The 19202-nt window shown below is 39.5% G+C and overlaps 1 protein-coding gene across 4 annotated transcripts in view; it reads right to left on the reverse strand.

Moving 5' to 3' along the window:
• Positions 1-2019: 2019 nt before the first annotated feature.
• LOC139323936 (protein lifeguard 3-like) overlaps positions 2020-19202 on the reverse strand; it is a 57778-nt gene continuing 40595 nt past the window's right edge. Inside the window, exons 2-12 of one of the 4 annotated variants that reach the window (XM_070953797.1) lie at positions 15362-15479; positions 13546-13610; positions 12633-12697; positions 11301-11354; positions 8785-8835; positions 8556-8595; positions 7838-7875; positions 5569-5656; positions 4663-4758; positions 3453-3506; positions 2020-2595 (exon numbers count right to left, since the gene is read on the reverse strand). In XM_070953797.1, coding sequence (XP_070809898.1) covers positions 2449-2595; positions 3453-3506; positions 4663-4758; positions 5569-5656; positions 7838-7875; positions 8556-8595; positions 8785-8835; positions 11301-11354; positions 12633-12697; positions 13546-13610; positions 15362-15467 — 804 coding nt within the window. In that variant the 5' untranslated portion in view covers positions 15468-15479 and the 3' untranslated portion in view covers positions 2020-2448. Of the gene's footprint in view, positions 2596-3452; positions 3507-4662; positions 4759-5568; positions 5657-7837; positions 7876-8555; positions 8596-8784; positions 8836-11300; positions 11355-12632; positions 12698-13545; positions 13614-15274; positions 15480-19202 lie in introns of all 4 variants that reach the window. The other 3 variants (XM_070953716.1, XM_070953635.1, XM_070953557.1) reach the window with 3 other exon arrangements.

Consider the following 19202-nt stretch of genomic DNA (forward strand, 5'->3'; position numbering starts at 1 on the left):
TTAGTTACTTTCCTGTTATGCTAATTATTTACGTCTGTGGTTAAGCTGGCTATTTCCTCTGGCAATTTTGTACTTTCTGAAGACCCTTCATTCATATTCTCTATCATCACATATCCCTAATTTCTTACTATTTATAATTTTACCACAAGTATACATGGGGTTGCCTGTTAGTCTGTCCCCAGAAACAATTATTTTGTGATAAAAGTTTGATTAAACACATTGCTACATCTATACTGTATAGGAAGGAGTTAGCTAGGCCCCAGCTTCTTCGTAGGGTTGTATTGGTAAGGTTTTCTTCAGATCTGAAGCTTTTTGGTCAAGGCAGAATGATTGGGCCCCTCAGTGAGCTCATGGTTATGAAGTTGTCCAAATCTCAATCTTCCAAATTTTTTTTTAAACATCTTAAAAGCCAAGTTAGGGAGGGATGAAGTGGAAAGGATAAAAAAGTAAATGTGTTGCTTAGCAAAATGGGTTTAATATAAATGGAATATACCTGATGGTAAATTGTCAAGTTAAAAGAATTCGATTGCATGTGTTTAAAGCCTCTAATCAGTGTACAAACTGAAACAATTATGAAATTAAAGACTTTGGTTTTTGTTCTCCATTGCCCTTGCTTTTTATTCCACATTTATCCCTCTACGGTTTCAAAGATTTATTTAAAGGCAAAAAGTCAAAACTTGATGCAGTAATTTGCTGGTCAGAAAACCTGTTGATGTAGCCATTTAGCATTTAATGGAAACTTGCAAGTTGTCCTATAGTTTGAGAAAATGACATACCACACATTTATGATTATGACATGCATCCCAGTGAGAATCATTTCACATGCATCTCTTAAAATCCAGTTACTAATGTTAGTTCCAGGTTTTGGAGGAATGTTGAAACCATCCCCTGAATCCCACTTCTTTGCCATGATGATACTGTTTGCTCACTTCCTGATTTCTTTTGGTTACAATCCACTTTGCTAATCAAGGTGAGACAAGTAGACTGAGAACCCTGCCAGATGACTCTGGAAGTTGATAAGTAAAGGTAAAGGTAAAGGTTCCCTTCACACATACGTGCTAATAGTTCCCGACTCTAGGGAGCAGTGCTCATCTCCGTTTCTAAGCTGAAGAACCAGCGCTGTCTGATGACGATTCCGTGGTCATGTGGCCGGCATGACTAAATGCCGAAGGCGCACGGAATGCTGTTACCTTCCCAAGGTGGTCCCTATTTTTCTACTTGCATTTTTACATGGTTTCGAACTGGTAGGTTGGCAGAAGCTGGGGCAAGTAACGGGAGCTCACTCCATTACACGGTGCTACGGATTCGAACCGCCAAACTGCCGACCTTTCTGATCGACAAACTCAGTGTCTTAGCCACTAAGCCACCGCGTCCCATTTGGAAGTTGATAAGTACCATATCAAACAATGAGGAAGAAAAAAAGAAAGCAAGGAAGAGGGGGGAATTTGGCCAAAACAGCTTTTTCCAGTAAAAAAGGACTGTTTAAGAATTATGCTCAGCACTAAACAAAGCTAAAATCATAGGTAAACAGGAATATGCCTGAGCAAAAATTTAAATCTGCCAAAAAGACATTGGGCTATGTCTGCTTGTTCCAATTCCCTCAGTTCTTAATGTTGCCATATAAGCAGTGGTGGGTTGCTCCCGGTTCTATAGAACCGGTAGTAAAATCAGCGGGAGGCTCTGCCCACTGACCTCGACGTCATCAGATCGCTTCTGCGCATGCACAAAAGAGTGCGTGCGCACGCGAGCGAAACAAGCGAACCGGTAGTAAAGGTAGGTAGAACCCACCCCTGCATATAAGCTGACAAAGGAGCGGCTATACTCATTTTGTCTTGAATGCAAATTAAACTGTGAATAAGGACTTCAATAAGCTCTGGTTTCCAATAACACAGTAAATTCCTTCTTCAAGGCAAGGCAAATAAACCTCTCCTTCAGATAATTCAGATGATTGCTAGAGGACCACATTCCTGGTTGAGCAGGTAAGCAACATAACCTCTTCCTTACATAAATACATGAAAGTTTAATTGAAAAATATATATATATTTATTTGCACTTATGTAATAAGAGCCTTGTAACAATAGATTTTTTTAATTAGAAGAATTGTCTGCACCTTAAAGGCTGACAAAAATACAAATAAATGGGTAAGTTGAAAGACTGCAATACATCATATCAGAGTGGTAATACATACTACATTCATTATTCCCGGGCACAAATTAAAGAAGGATGTGCCATGTGTGGAAATACAGAAGCAAACAAAAAGATTAAGATCCATATCTCACTGAATACAATATATGGTTCCTTATTATGTTTCTGGGTCCACTCTGTGAATCCTTTCTTGGCATTTATATATGGACTGGAGGCAAGCACACAACAGTACATTAGAGCCAGAAAGGTATCACTTCCTGATCTCTGGGGAAGATTGTCAAAGTCTTAAATATTTTCATCCATCTAATCTCTGCTGCCTATAATCTGCAAGAGGAAGGTGAAGATATAAACAATGTCTGTGTAGATCTTGAGGGCTCCATAGACGTACTCCTCAGGGCTGATAGTATGCTTCCTGTTGCCCAAGACCAGTTGGGTATCATAGGCAAGAAACTGTAAAAAGCCACAAGGTAGCAGTTACAAGGGGCAAGAAATTATTCAACAATAAAAAACATTTTCCTTCCCAAGAGCTGCATCACGAAAGAAGGAAACACATCCCAATATCTGTAGTTCACAAACAGAAAGGATGCACGATGGCATGAGCAGATGCCTAAATCTACCCAAGAGTTTTCAAAAATTATTCTCTCTTTCCATATTTACTTCCATTCGATTTTAAAGAAGAGAAATTTCCCCTCTGCCCTCCCCATTCCTCCAAATTTCAAATGCAAGTTTTTACAAAATGCTCAAAAACAAACAAACAAGCAAAAATATAATAATTGGAAGAGAAGAAGTATGAATCCCTTTAAAGACAACAGGAAAGTTACAACTGGGTAAAAAATATTTTCAAAAGACACTTGGGAATAGTATAATTCTGAAGCCAAAAATAGAATCTTGTAAAAATAAATCAAGAATTAACTATTCCGGCACTTGGATTTAATCTACACAGCAAAGAGTAGATGCAGCAAAGAGTAATAAAAGAAAATTATTCCAGGTCTATTTGTAATCTCAACATATTGATTCATTCTACAGTTCAAAATCCCTGTTTCCATTTCTAGATATTATTTAGCACCTCTCTAAATATAGGTAAGCACACAGTCTTCACAGAGATCATCTATAAACTTTATAAAAACAATCTAGTTTCTCTACTGGATTTACTTGGCATCTATGGACCCAAGTAAAAATATACCTTCAAGAGAGAACAGCATTATGATTTTAATTATAATTCTAGTTTTGCACATATTTTGCTTAATTTTAGACTTGTGTGACAGAGGATGGGTAACTAAGTCTACAGAAGGCAACTTCCTACTAACCAGGGTGAAGGCGATTGCACCAATAGATGCATAGAGCATATGGAGCCAAGGAACCTGCAAAAAGAAAAAGAAAACGAATGTGATCTACATGTATTTAATGGTTTGGGTTTAATTAACTCTAACAACAGATTTTTCCAAACTACAGCACAAATAATAGAAGAAGGAAACCATTATCAACTCATCATTCATTTTAAGAGACAAAAGTTTAGGGCTATTAATTACTCAACAATAGATCCTGTCTCTGTGTCCTCTCTTAAGACTGCTCTCTCAGAGCAATAGATACAAAGACTGCTGTTTTTTTAATAATACATTTTTATTAGTTTACCAAATTTTAAAAAGTAATAGAAAACTGAGGGGGAGAGAAAAAGAAAAAAAGAGAAAATATGGTGTAAAGAAGAAAAAGGTAAGAAAAAGGCACCGACTTCCAACTCTCTTTAGCGTAGTAGAAGATAACATTACAACCTCAACTTTTTAGGTTGAGGTTTAGGTTTTCACGCAACAATATATACTAGCCATTTCTATAGCAACAAACCTATCTAATCAGCAAAAACAAAATAAAAGTTTATCTTTTTTGTCAGTGCAAGCATAAAATCCGGAAACAATTTCCAAATAGAAACAAAATTAAATATATTCTCTGCTTTGGATAAAAGAGTCGATTTAACCATCTCTTGCTTCTCCTTACTGTGGGGAATAGTATATGCTTCTGTTTACTCATTAATCTTTATTTACTTATTAATCATAATCTTTATTTATTATTAATCTGTGTTGTTTTGATCTCCATACTGTGGGAGATCATAGTGGTTAGACTGAGCTGTTGAAAACAGGAGAAGATGAACTTGGAAACTAAATCCCAGTTCAGAAGCAAGAGGCCGGATCTGGCCCGTAGGGTGCTTAGATCTGTATCCCAGGGCTGCCCTGGAAACAGCAAAGGACTGGCCCGTGCAGCCCTCCCGAGCTTCATTTTCAGCTGCAACAACGTCCTGTAGCCTTCTGCCAGCAAAAATGGAGCTCGTCCCAAGCTCCGTTTTTGCTGGCAGAGTGCTCGGGCCATCATAGGTGCCCCCGACACGAGTGACATTGAACTGGCCACGCCCACCCATCTTCCCAAGATCAAACACAACCCTGATGTGGCCCTCAATTAAATTTAGACCCTTGATCTAAAAGGACCATTGACCCCAAACCCACTAAATTTCTATCAATAATTTCTTACGTATTTGAAGGACAGGACTATGGCTGTGATAATTCCAGTCACCATGACAACAATGCCCAGCACACAGAACAAACCAGTGCAGGATGTGAAATCCACCTGCCAATGAAAACAAGACATGGTTTGGGAGAAGTTTGGCACATAGCAGGTCACATTTTGTGCACAGAATATTAGTGCCCCTTGTAGGAAACTCCTTAGCTTCACCACCCCCATTATGTAAAAAGTGCCCAAGCATATGCATAGACACATTAACACCATACTGAAATGGTATACAAAATGCAAAGTGTTCAGGAAGAAGATTTGTACGTTTTTGTTCTCGTATGTATTATGCAACCAATAATTTTCAAAGAAACACTGAAACTATGTAAGAACCTTGGAAGGAATGGGAATTATTTTTTAAAAAAAAATACATAATACAATAAATACTTCATACACATTTCACTATGCCTGCTAAATATTATTTCAAATTGAGAAGATTATGAACGTGATGAACATTGAGAAAATCTATTGGAAAGTATTCTCATTATTTCTATATTATTGTGACTAAACATATACCCTTCCTAATGGTGAAAGGACTATATTCATTGATAGTTATATTTAATGTATATTGTGAATTACAAGACAACTGCCTTTTTTGCATAGTCATTTTATAGAAGTGTAAGAAATCCTTGAATCTGAGCCATTTTGAGCTTTCACCTCCGGCACAAAGGTTCCGACTTTGAATCAGCCAAATTTTAAGATCCAAATGACCATTTTGGAGCCTGAAACAAAACAGCCCATCCAAAGCATAGATTTTCAACCTTCACTTGTCAAAAAGAGGCAAGAAACTTTTGGTGTCACAATGGAAGAATCCAATTTACGTATCATCAAACCATGCTGACATTGCCTCAGAGAAAGACACTTGCTCACCTTTGTCTGGAAACAGAAGATGGTAACAATTATGGCCACAATCGCTGTAATGATCATAGCAATTAGAACAGCCTTGGTAGAGTACATGCTGCAAAGAAAAAGTTAAATAGAATAATCTCATCACATGATAATTTCAGGGATTCTGTTTTCTTAATTAGTTATCGAAGGAACTGTATAGTAATAAAACGGCACTTTAGCCAAAGTGGTTTGTTCAGTTTGGGGTACTTGAAATTCTTTCACCTACATCCTGATTCTGATTAAATATGCATGGTGGAATATGAAATATGCAATTCAATTTGTGAATAGAGCTTCTTTGTAGAATTCCTTAGTACCCTCTTGCTTGGATTACTGCAATACACTATGCGGGGCTGCCCTTGAAGACCACTTGAAAGCTACACAAATCCAGAATGCAGCAGTAAGGTAAGCTCCCAAAATACCAATTCTCTGTGAACTGCAATGATTACTGTTAGAATTTAAGTTGAAAATCAAAGTGCTGATTGTTATCTACAAAATCTCACACAGAACCAGAATTTAAGAATACGGCTCTATTGCAGATTGTCTCCGCCTAACAATATTAGACGGGATTGGCATGCTCTAGGTCAGTGATGGTGAACCTTTTCGGCACCAAGTGCCGAAAGGGGAGCACGCGCATGTGCGCACTCGTCTGGCCCGCAACCCAGAACAGGAGCTTCGAAGGGGGCATGAATGCGCCAGAAAATGAACTTCCAGTTTGCGGTGCACACATGTGCGCCAACCAGCTAGTCTTCCGGTTACTGGCACACATGTGCATGCAACGATCAGCTGGCCAGCGCACATGCTCACGCTCAGTTTCCAGCATTGCCGCACACACGAAGGCCAGCTGGTCATCGTGCGCACATGCGCTCCAGAAACCTGGAAGAGGAACGGGCGACACCGCGCGTGCCAGGCAACATGGCTCTGCGGGCCACTTCGGGCACACGTGCCATAGGTTCGCCATTATAGCTCTAGGTCCTATTTGTTAAACAGTACCATCTGACAGGACCTAGAAAATATGCCGTCTCTGTCCTGCCGAACAGTATTTCTGAGATCTGAATGGTCCAACCCTGCTGGTGATTAGAAAGCCCCCTAAGGCTTGGCTCTTCCTCCACCGATTGGCCCAGAATGTTATAATGAATTATGAAATGAATTTTGACTTCAATACTACAGATGTACACATGTTCTTTTTTTCTGTTTTCTTTTTCTTCCCTGGATTGTGATTATTTGGTTCTTTGTTGCTTTTAACATTAGTAGCCAGCTTGAGTCATCAGTGAGTGGATGGCTTAATATATAAACACATCCCTATTTTTGTGCCATAGAACCTGTAGGTAACTGTTTCTCTGAAGATGAGTTCAGAATGATACCCTGAGCTTCAACAATGATCAGGGCACTTCTCCATGAAGTGCTTCCCTCACTCCTGGATCAACTCCACACTTCTGTGATCTTACACATTACCTCTTCAGCAGCCTAGCACAATCTACACAGAATCTTCTGTGTAGCTGCTATGCAAGCAGAACAGCTCTGCAGCCAGTTTTCAGCATTTGAAAATGCAACAGCTGTCTGGGATGGAGGGAACTCTTGCTTCACTCCCTTCATCCCAGGCTCTCCTGCTTCAGCCATCCTCATTAACCCTTTAAAGATGATGGGGCATCTCCTCTCAGCACTCCCAGGAAAGGGAACAAGGTGGCATCAACAAGATTTAGTCAATTTCAATGGAAGCCTTGAACCTGCAAACACCGGGCTGATTGCCTGCTTATTCTCTAAAGAGAAGAAAGAAGCTCCTTTTGAAGCATCTCAGATCAGGAAAGTGATTTTTCTCCACTTGTTTTCAAGGCTGGCAGATCTGAAGACAGACCCATATGGTCTTCAAATGTTTTGGATAAAATGGAAGTGAACACACTAGTAACAGTGTGTGTATCATCTCCCAGTCAACCAAGAGATACAAATGAGGGAAGAGCTGTTGTGGAAATGGGACTTCCCTATATATCAAAAGGGGGCATCATTTTATCTACAATTCTCCCTTAAGCATCTGTTTAATAAAGTTATTTTCTAAAAACTGAATTGCTAGGGAAGTGTTGAATACAATTATAACGAAGATGTTGGTTAAATGGGGACCCAAAACTGAGGTTTGTTTTCTTCACTGAAGTATTGGATAGCCTTCCAAACAAAGTACACATTCAAAATATTTAGACAGAAACCAAGCTTAATTGAGCAGACAGAAGCAGAATAAACATAGACTACTGTTGTACTTTACCTAGAAATGGTGCCTGTCATGAATCCCATCGCTAGTGTCTAAGGGAGAAGAAGAAAAAAAAGAAGATGACCAGCTGGTCCCCATGCACACATATATACCAGTAATCTTGGCTTCCACTATCTAGTCTGTTTGATTTATTAACATCAGATTTTAAATGGCAGGGTAAATGTTTCCCTTTGTCTGTATGTGCAGGAAAACATCTCTTTATCCAAGCTGACACTGGATGTCTATGCTGACTACTATCCTGAAGCAACCCTTGACTGATGGCTACTATTTTTCAGTGTGTATTTCAAATTATGGATTTTTGTTTGTTTTTATGGTAACTTTGTGTTATCCTTGAATTTTATTACCATTAGTAACCTCTAATTCTTTTTTGTCCCAAACCAACATTTCTATGACCTTTTTATTCCATAGTACTTACTTTTACTGCTGCCCATTTCAATGCCAAAAACTCATCACCCTACATTATCCATCTCATTCTACTTTCAAGCCATGACTGGCTCTGTGCCCTAATACTATAGTCTTTGTTTTCAACTTTGAACCTCTCAATTTGGCCTTATTTGCACTTTTGAAAAGATACATGGGAAACAAAAAAGCACAATGCAATAGTTCAAAAAGAGGACAAAACAATGACTTAATAATGAAACACTTTTAAAACCCAACCATCCTACCAAAGATGTAATTTCAGCCAAAATTCACAAGAAAAGCATTCACTTACAAAGATAGACAGAAGGATGAGATTCCATGGAAAACGTCTCCTGCAAGAAGTCAACAAAATGAAATCAGTTCAGCAATAGGATTATTTCAAGAGGACACAAGACACATGTTACAATTTTTGCTGTTAGATGTCAATCTATATCAAAAAGTATTGATCAATGAACATAAATCAATGAAGTTAATTGATTCCCACTCAAATCAAAATGCCAATATATCTAACATTAACTCACCGTGGTCCCTCACAACACACCAGCACCAGGTAAGTGACCAGGAATACAGCACTGGGAAAATGAAACAAGCATTATATTATTTTCAATACATCCTTGGTAAGAGCTTGGCACTCTATTGCAAAAACACAAAGGCTATAATATGAAAAAGCCCAGCCCAGGGATAATCATTCTTCAAGTCTTCTATATCATGGTATTATCAGGGGACTTGAGAGCACTTTGCCTTGCATCTTCATCATCAAGAAGTGCTCTGTGCTTTTCTTTGCATCCTGCATGTCTCAGCAGAGTTAGGATTCTCTGGAAATATTTTTTTATATTAGCTTTATCCCATCACTTGTGGGTGACTGGCTACAACACAGAGTCAAGTGAACTGCTGCAGGAACTGGGTATGTCTAGTCTGCCAAAAAGAAGGACTAGGGGTGACATGATTGTTGTGGCTCCGTTACCTGAGCCTGTGTCATCGGCAGGAGAGGACTCCGAGAGTGAAGGAGAGGAGTTGGCAAGGCCTCCCTCTCCAGGACCCTCCTCTCTGGCAATGCCTTCGGTGTCCACCGAAGGGCAAGAGATAGGGCCGGGGCCAAGCATGTCCACGCAGCCACAGGTGGACAGTGATGAGGGAAATGAGTCTTGGCTGGATCCTCGGCAGCGTCGCAGAGATAAGCGCGCGCAACAGAAGAAAAGGCGTGCCAGAGATTAAGCTGAGTCACTGGACCACAGCCCACAGGGTATAAAAGGGGGTGAGGTGGCCATTCAGACTCTGTGACAGACAAAACTAACTACTATCGAGTCACATTGCATCTTTGAAAAACAACATTATCGGCCTTGGATTTATTTTATGAACCGGACAATTCTTGACTGTGTGTATTTTGTTTGTGAGTAAAGTTCTTGGCAAGCAGCTACTGGGTTGCTGCCAAGCTTCTTATCGGAAGAATTGGTTGTCTGCCAGTTTATTTAACCCCCGGCTGTCTGTTTGTGTGCGTGTGTGGGACGGGGACAGAACAATGATAACTGTCTTTCAATATTTAAGAGGCTGTCATAAAGAAGAGGACTACCTATTCTCCAAAGCACCTGATGGCAGGACAAAAAGTCATTCCATCATGGATGGAAACTTATCAAAGGAAGATCCAACCTTGAACTAAGGAGAAATTTGACAGCAAGAACAATCAGTGGAAGGGCTTGCCTCCAAAAGTTGTGGGTTGGAGATTTTTAAGAAGAGATTGGCTAGTCATTTGTCAGGGTCTCCTGCATGGGAAGGTGTTGGGACTAGAAGACTTCCAAGTTTTAGAAGAAAAGAAAGCCTCTGACGATCAGGCAACTCAGCTGGGATCGTCAGAGACTTTTATAAGCATTTTTTTTACAACCTCTTTGGCCGAAAAGGTTGTAGAAAAAATGATTTTAAAAGTAAAAAAAAAACTTGGTCACGCCCACTTAGTCACATTACCCACCACCACCAAGCCACGCCCACAGAACCGGTAGTAACAAATTTTACATTTCACCACTGGTTCATCCAATTTTCACCAGCTCTTCCCAGATATCAAGAAGGGTTTTTAAGGGGAAAAAGTGCCTTTACAATTACTGTGAAAAACTCAAGAAAATCTTTCAGCCACATCAATTGATAGAAGCAGCAGGATAAATTCTTCTTTGCCTCTAAGGTCAAAGCAGCTACTGCTATCAGTTAACCTAAACAGCCAAAGCTTCAGAAGATACTAATACTGATAGCACAAATTTAATTTTTTATCTTATGTAAAATACAATTAAAAATTTGCAACATGGTTTATGATTATATAAAGCTCCTGAAACCTTTTTGTGTGCGACGTATTTGTCTTTGATAGAAAAAGTCTCACACATCTGCATAAAGAATCATCTCTAACTTGTCCTTTTCATGGGATAAATTCAGTGTTAACTTTATCCTACCAAATCTCAGTGCCTGAGAGTAGTGGTTAAAGACACTGGGCTAGAAGCTGGGATGCTGCCAGTTCTAATCCTGTTTTAGGAAAAAGCCAGTGGGGTGACTTTGGGCCATCACTCTCAGCCAGGGGAAGAATGCAATAGCAAGCTACTTATGAAAAATGTTGTCAAGGCAATTTCATGGACTTGTTCAGGTAGTTACCAGGAGTTAAGATTGCCTTAAAAGTATAACAAGAAAATTATAGAGTATGGCAAAGATTTCCAGCATGAGGTAACCAGCTTCCCATGAGGTGTACATGGTAGAACACATCCATTCATATCTACCAAGAGCCTTGGCAGTTGGATGTACCACTTTAGTCACGCTCTGTACGAAGGGAATGAACTCACATAATATAAGCCAATATTCAGGTAAATTGTATAAAGCTCTAGCTCACTAAAGGTTGCTAAACTGCAAGTTTATCATAGTTTTTCCAGAATAGCCAATGGGCACAAATGCTGGGAGTTGAGATTACAAAACTGTTAGAGAGCCACAGGTTTCCCAATTCTGCTATAAAGTTAAGAAGCATAAAACAAATCCTCTAAGCATGTAGGAGAAAAAAAGTGGTACTTACTAAGATGCATAGTACACAGCAATATTACGCCTCACAAAACCTGACACAGGTTCACTGTGGAGATTGAAAAATCACATAAAAAAATAAGTTACCAGTGGTTATATTAGATATGATTTTAACAAAGAATATTTTGTTCCCCTTTCCATTCAGACAGCAAGTTATTCTAAGAATATCTGGTTGCTTCTTCAGTTTCCAATCTCTTTCTCCCAGGTTAAAAAAAACAAATTCCAAAACCAAACCTAATAGTTTCCCATGTATGATAAAAAATTCAGAAACAAACTTACACTAGTCAAAATTTAGCCAGAAGCCGCATTTAATCACAGAATACATTTTAGTAAGTGCTGAAAGCAGACACAACTTGACCAAGTGCATCACAAGCAGGTATATAAGTTATGCACTGCACAAAGGTGCCATGACATGGGAGGGGTTGGTGCCAAACGATGAGAATGATAGCAAAAGGAGCCCACCCAGTTACTATTACGTGGGTCTGGATCAGGGGTGAAATCGCCCGATCCGGTAGCGATGGAGGCGGGTGGTTCAGAGAACCGGTAGCAAAAATCCCTGCTCCCCCCCCCCCCCAATTGCCCAGCTGAGCTGCACAATCATCAGAGGCTCTTTTTTTTTTTAGTTTTTAAAAGCATTTTTTTTCTACAACCTCTTCGGTTGAAAAAATGCTTTTAAAAGTAAAAAAAAAAGCCTCTGATGATCGCGCGGCTCAGCTGGGATCGTCAAAGGCTTTTAAAAGCATTTTTTCTACAACCACTTCAGAGGTTGTAGAAAAAATGCTTTTAAGAGCCTCTGACGATCCAAGCTGAGTTGCCTGATCGGCAGAGGCTTTTAAAAGAAAAAAAGCCTCTGACGATCAGGCAACTCAGCTGGGATCGTCAGAGCCTTTTGAAAGCATTTTTTTACAACCTCTTCGTTGTAGAAAAAGTGGTTTTAAAAGTTTTTTTTTTAAATGGTCTCGCCCACCCAGTCACATTACACCCCCCCACTAAGCCATGCCCACATAACCAGTAGTGACAAATTTTAGATTTCACCACTGCTCTGGATATGTCCTATAGAATAAAAAGGAGAACACAGCACTGGGAAATCACAGCTGCCACCTGATGTGACTTGATGCCCTGGGGGTGAAAAACGTTTTGGACAAACATCAGAGGTGGCCCTGTCACTATCCAATTATCTCCTCCCTACACATAAATGCACATGTATCCAGTGTTTCTATCTCGCTAAACATGCCTCCACTCAATCATGGTTTGTAGCAGGATGTGGAAGCATAGTTGACAGACTTTCACAGCCAGAGAATAGAAGAACTGATCTCAGAATACTTACACAAAGGTGAAGATTGCAATGATGCCTACTGTCACAAGCAACTGCACGGAGATAATGCTATAAACCTGGGAATCAACAGATAAAGTGTATCTGTGTAAGAATGGATTGCTTCAAATAGTCAAATAGCTTTTCAGTTATACCACTATAATTCAAGGGCCTCCTTAGAACTATGTGCAATGTTATACTAACAGCATGGAAAAAGAGAATTTGGCTTGCTGCTACCCCTCCTTTTTTATATAAACTAACAGACATTATTGGCTATAAATCCTTTGGGCTGCAAATGATAGTTTTCTTATCCTTCTCTCTTATGCTAGAAAGATGACCTGGTGTCCTTTGGAATTCAGCTCCTATCAGTCCTATGACAACAGCATGGGATTGTATGAGTTGTAGGACTGAACATGTGGAGAATTGCAGATTGACTACCCCTGTCTGAAAGGGATGCAAATCTAGATGGCTATCACCTATCATGCTCACCCAAATGAAAAGCTAGGGATGCAGTTTCAAACAGCTTTTTTGTCTCCCATTATCCTCCCAAGGGGATACTTCAGCTGCTGCTTCTTGAAATTTCGGGTTTTGGAACAAGTACTTGGGCAAAGGAGTTATCCAAAACCAAAAGAAAAAAAAAATCCCAAATGCACACCGGTACAATAGTGTTTCTCATTAATAACCCTATTTCACTTCCCAGTAGGAATTCCCAAAGCTTTCAAGTACAGATCCCTCCTGCTGATCACAGTTTTTCATCTTCCAGTGCAAGTAGAGATATCTTGGACTTGTATCAAAGACTATTTGGAACACCGATCTTCCCTGGACAAGTCTGTATATTGCCATAATGTGAACCCAGTTTTTTTCAAAAGCAGCATTCAAGAAAGCAATTTTCAACAAGATCAGTGCATGGCGGGTGCCTTCAGCTTACCTTGCGGATAAAAGTGTGTCTGACTTTCTTATCATCCCAATCGGCCACATGGAAATCACTCTCACCTACTGAATCAATGACATAGAAAGACAAGATTTCACGGCCTTGCATATTGATGCCATTCTTCAAACAAAAAAGAAGAATAGGCCGGCAAGCTCTTCTTTCCTAAAGTGATAGGGCATTTTCAAAACTGGCATACCATATACACAGAGAGATAGATATGTATACTTAACCATTTCTATAAAAGGCTCGTAATAATTCAAAGGACACAGCTTCACTCTGTCTACAGCAACTCCTTGATGTCCAGGACAGATTAATTTGTCTCATGCTCCTTTCGCATGGATCACAAGATTAGTTAGTGCCAAGTTATTGCTCTCAGCTGCAGAATCGTTTTCCTTGCAACTTCTCTTCACACTGTGCAAATTTATTGTATAAGGTCCCTTTTCAAAGGCATTTCTATTTCAAGATCTTTGTCCTGAGAGATAGTATATTCAGAGGGTCATTCCTTCGGTTCTTAGGAAAGACTTCTAGGTATTTTAACCTAAACTTTTCTTTCTTTCTTCGCAAAAGAAGGTAAAATCTTTACAGGTAGTCCTCAACGTATAACCATAATGGAGCTTGCCTATGTCAGTTGTAAACCGTAACAGTCATAAAGTGACCTGATTTTTCAACATTTTTTTTTCCAGCAAACGGAAATTGTTCGCTATGGTGCCAGTTTTTGGCAAAAATGTTGTAAAATGAAGTCATGTGACCATGGCATCTACAAATGCCTGAAAATGTAGGCTGGTTGATGAGGATCCAAAGATGGTCATGTGATGGGGGGGGGCAGCCATCAGAACCTCGGACCCAAGTTGTAAGTTGGTTTGGGAAGGGTCTGTTGTAACTTCAAATGGTCATCAAGATAACCAGTGGTAAATCAAGAACAACCTCTATACAAAATCTTTTAAATATAAACTCACGTTGCATCATATTTAATTTTACATTAACACCATACTAATAATATGCTGAAATTTATTACTATTACTTCATGGTTTCATGTTTAGAAAGTGCTAAAACAAGTCAGAGTACATTGAATACTGTAGTAAACACTAGGTTTTAACCAGTCTGACTGAAACTGTACCTGGGTGATTAAAGGTTGATAAGAATGAATTAATCTCTGTGTAGTCATATTTAGATTGATGTAAGTCATTCCAATCCACCTTACCAAACCCATTTCCTCAATGCTGGACTTCAGCCTCTGCTTTGCAAGGCAAGCAGAATCAGTAAACTGAGATGAATTCTTTGTTTGCATAAGGCAAGTCACTGCAATTTAAGCAGAGAAGTAATTGGAGAGGAAACGGATACAGCCGCAGATGACATAATGTTTTCTGTATAATCTGGGTTAAAATTATGAAATTAAATATTCAGACATATTATATATATGCTCCTTATACCGTGCTTGTTTTTTCCTTCTTTACTCTCCCAAACACTTTCTTTTTTTAATCTTTTTTTTTAATGCAAACTTTAGAATAGGATGCAGACAGTCTCATGCCTTTCAATATCTATACTGCATGTCTAAATAGCTGTTTTTAAAGATAAAACCAGAGTGTCAAATTTTAACCTTGTCTGCTCTTAAAACTTGCAATTATGGAAGCTTCCACTTTTATCTCTTCTCTCCCACTGCCACTGCCCCACTCATTACACCGCACATCCTATCAAGAGAGAAAGAAGGGAAAAAACTAAGCATTACCAAAATTCATAGGTGCTGCAGGCACAGGAGGAAACGGCTGGGGGTACCCTCCTGGGTGGGAGTAGCCTCCAGGTTCAGGATACCCACCGCTGTAGGGTGGTGGCTGCGGATAACCTCCAGGATATCCTCCCCCTGGTGGAGGATAGAGTGGATTTCGATCTTCATAGCTTGGAGGAGCAGAGGGGTGTGACATGTTGCCTCAACACTGAAAAACAAAGAGGCATTTCTTTATCAAGCATAACTTCCATAAACGAATACCATCCAAATCATCCTTCCCACCCTTTGTATCCTGTTTATACAGCCTGTTGTTCTAAGAACATGCCACAAAATGGCCAGCAGAGGGAGCCAACAGCAAACCATCAAAGTAAGAGGAGTAAGTCTTGTAAGGTTTAACACAGTACAGTACTTCTGTTTGTTATTGTTTCCTGGTTCATTCCACAGATGGCCACAGAGACGTCAAAAAAAAGGGGCTTTTCTCTGAGGCTTCCTGTGGATCACACTTGGATTCAGGGCTGATTCATGAAATAAATGGTTTGTTCTATTTTAAAACAGAGTACAAAATATGAAGAATGCAAATATACTTGAAGACCCCCACAGCTTTGGATTGGGACATATCTATTAATCTAATTACAATCAAGTCCTTGTTTGCCAAAATGAAGATATGAAGTCTGTTATAGGCTTGCTTTGGTGAGAACATAGAGTCTTCAGTTTCTTTCATAATAAATTTTATTAACTACAATTGTGGTGTACAGTATATGTCAGAGAGAAAGGGAATGGAGGGAGGGAGAGAGAGGGAGAAGAAAGTATATAAAATAAAATGTTAATATGACTAAATAGGGACATGAATAAACAGTCGCCTGTTTATTCACCTGGGATAAGCCAGATCAGCATCCTAGAGGTTAAGGAAGGCTCCAATTTCCATGCAAACTGAAGGCATGTCTGCCTTCAGATTAGGGGAAAAAAGGAAGAATGGAACAATCTAGTGGTGGCATTCTTCTCTAGGGTGTGTACGATACACCTTCTCCTTTCCACCATCAAACATTAATATAAAAGCCATGTGTAGCCTCTTCATTTCAAATGCTATGTGTTGAACATAGAGCAGCACAGAACACAAAGACTGATTTTCAAAGGAAACCCCCCCCCCAATCATGACATGAAGGTAGCATGTCCTTATGATCATTCCAAAGGTGCTTCCAGAGCTGAAGAAGCTTCTTGGATAAGAAGTGAAACGTCTTCAAAGAAAAACCAGAAAGTCCAGTTGCCTCTTGAAAAAAGCACCTTTAGGACACCTTTAGGACCTGGATGACTGAGAATCTCCACAGACATGTCCTTATGATGTTGCTTTCATCTAATCCCCAGACCAAAGCTGAAATAGCTTCACCTTGATCTTAACTATTCCAGTTTTAAAGCAGCGTTTAAGTTTTCTCTACACTCTATTTTGACTGTGGATATGATCTGGCACATCTGGACAGCTGGTTTGGTGTAGTGGTTAAAGGATCAAGCTAGAAACTATGAGTTCTAGTCCCACTTCAGCTTCATGAGTTTGAACAAATCTCTCCACTCTCAGCCTTTTTAGGAAGCAGACAAGCCACTTCTAAAATTGTACCAAGAAAACTGCAAGGTCTAGTTCAAACTGATGCCAGGGATAAAAAAAAAACAAACCAAAAGGCACACTGACACAAACTCGATCTGCTTCATTTTACCAAAGATATGGTTACTAATGTGGTCAGAAGGTGAAATCTGCCATTGGTAACTTTTGGGTTTTCTCCTCTGGTCACTGCTCTCATGATTTTTCTGCTTGGCTCAACGGAAATGCTGCCTTGCCTACATAATGACTGGTGCTTTGGCACATCTTATGCAAATTCCTTATAGCAATAGCACTTAGGCTTATATACCGCTTTACAGTGCTTTACAGCACTCTCTAAGTGGTTTACAGAATCAGCATATTTCCCCCAACAATCTGGGTCCTCATTTTATCCACCTCAGAAGAATGGAAGGCTGAGTCAACCTTGAGCCTGGTGAGATCTGAACTGCCAAATTGCAGGCAGCCGGCAGTCAGCAGAAGTAGCCTGCAGTATTGCACTCTAACCACTGTGCCACCACAGCTCTCAATTGCAGACATCCTTTTAGAGCTTTTTTGAAAGAGTATTAGACCTGTATTTCTTTTTAAAAATCTGTTAATGTCATGATGACCAGCACACTGTTTACCTATCAACCAGATTAATTTTAAACACAAGTTTAGCTTCAGAAGAGCACTAAACTAAGTTCAGAAATAATCCTACTGACAACTCAGAGGCCTAGGATAGCTCTGTATCTGCCATCTGATAATCCGGCAACTTTAGAGTCCCTGTGGTTTGAGGAGGTATGCAAAACACCTCAAATAAATAAATAAAACAAATGTGTGATTCTAAACACCTGCTTTTTTCTTGCCCGAGTCTAGATTAAAGTGCTTAGTAGTTGTTTTTCCACTGGCAGGTGATGCTTAATAGGAGAACAAATGAATCAGAGAACTCCACCAATCGTTTTCCGTAAATCAGGACAAATCCTTGTCCCACTTTAAATCAGCAAGGATGGCCTCCAAGTGTTCCTATGGCAGAATAACGATAGGCAATGAGAACAGCACAACATGTGCCTGCACTTGTTGGCAGTTCAAGGAACGAAGAATAGCCCTTTAATTAGGCTTTTTGCTTTGTCCAAGCAGAGTTCTGTTAGGAATACAATGTCCCAGCTGGCCAGATCTAAGTTCTCTGTCTTCTTCCTATTAGATTAGGGAAGGACAACCCTTGGGGAACCAGGACCATGCTTAACATTTCCAAGATGGGGGAATGCTCAGTGATAGGATGACATCATATACACAAGGAGGGTTAAGTTTGGGGGTGGATTTGGAGGTGCATTTTTTTTTCTTTCTAATTGTAATATGCATAATGTAATCTCTGATGATTATGATGATGATTAAAATTTATATTTTGCTCAAGTCCCACAGCTCTGGGTGGTTGCGAATAAAACGGTTACAAAAAATGCAACAATAGACAAAATGAAGAGTAAAAAAACACAGAACCAGAAACACAGAAAACTAAAGGCAGAAAAAGACCCAGTGCTTCATCAATTCTGCCCTTTCAGGTTTTTGTTTGTTTTTGTTTTCTTTTCAATTAATCAATTAATTAATCAGATGGCAATTTAAACAATGGGAAGGATGACCCAAAAAAAACCACAGACAGGGATGGAAAAGATAAAAATAAACCCACAATCCGAAGAGGGTTTTATTCACCCTCATCAAAGGTTCTGCAATATTTAGTGCACTTTTAATGTTCTTCCCTTGATTCATCATCAAAGCTTTCAATTTCATTATAACATTGACACAGCTGTTAGTACTTTGTGGCCTTGATAACAGTGTACAGTCAACTGTTGATGGAATATCTTACTAGGGTTTTCTAATTTTCACTTGATGAATATTTGTAAGGTGCAGGGTTTGTTTGTTTGTTTGTTTGTTTGACAGAGGATGCTGCAACATTATTGGTGTGTGCCTGGCTTGTTTTGTGCCTGGATTGTTGTAATAATCTCCTACTGTCCTTGTTGTTAGATCAGAGTAGTGGCATTCGAGCTATTCTGGATCATCTCCATTGTTCTCATGTCTCAATGCAGACAATGCAGAGTCTATTTTAAATTGCTGGTAACTATAATTTGGGCCCTCTATACAATTTTTTAATTTCTTCTGAGTAGAGACCTTTTTAGATGTATTATTTTATTTATATCCAGCCTTTATTATTTTTACAAATAATTCAAGGTGGTGAACATATCCAATATCTTTTCCTCCTCCTATTTTCCCTACAACGGCAACTCTGTGAGGTAAGTTGGGTTGAGGCAAAGTGACTGGCCCGACATCACACAACTGGCTTTCATGGCTAAGGTGGGACTTGAACTCACAGTC

Source organism: Pituophis catenifer, unplaced genomic scaffold, assembly GCF_029215685.1.
Source record: "Pituophis catenifer annectens isolate HBS135680 unplaced genomic scaffold, rPitCat1.0.hap2 SCAF_1, whole genome shotgun sequence".
In the NCBI taxonomy this organism is placed as follows: Eukaryota; Metazoa; Chordata; class Lepidosauria; order Squamata; family Colubridae; genus Pituophis; species Pituophis catenifer.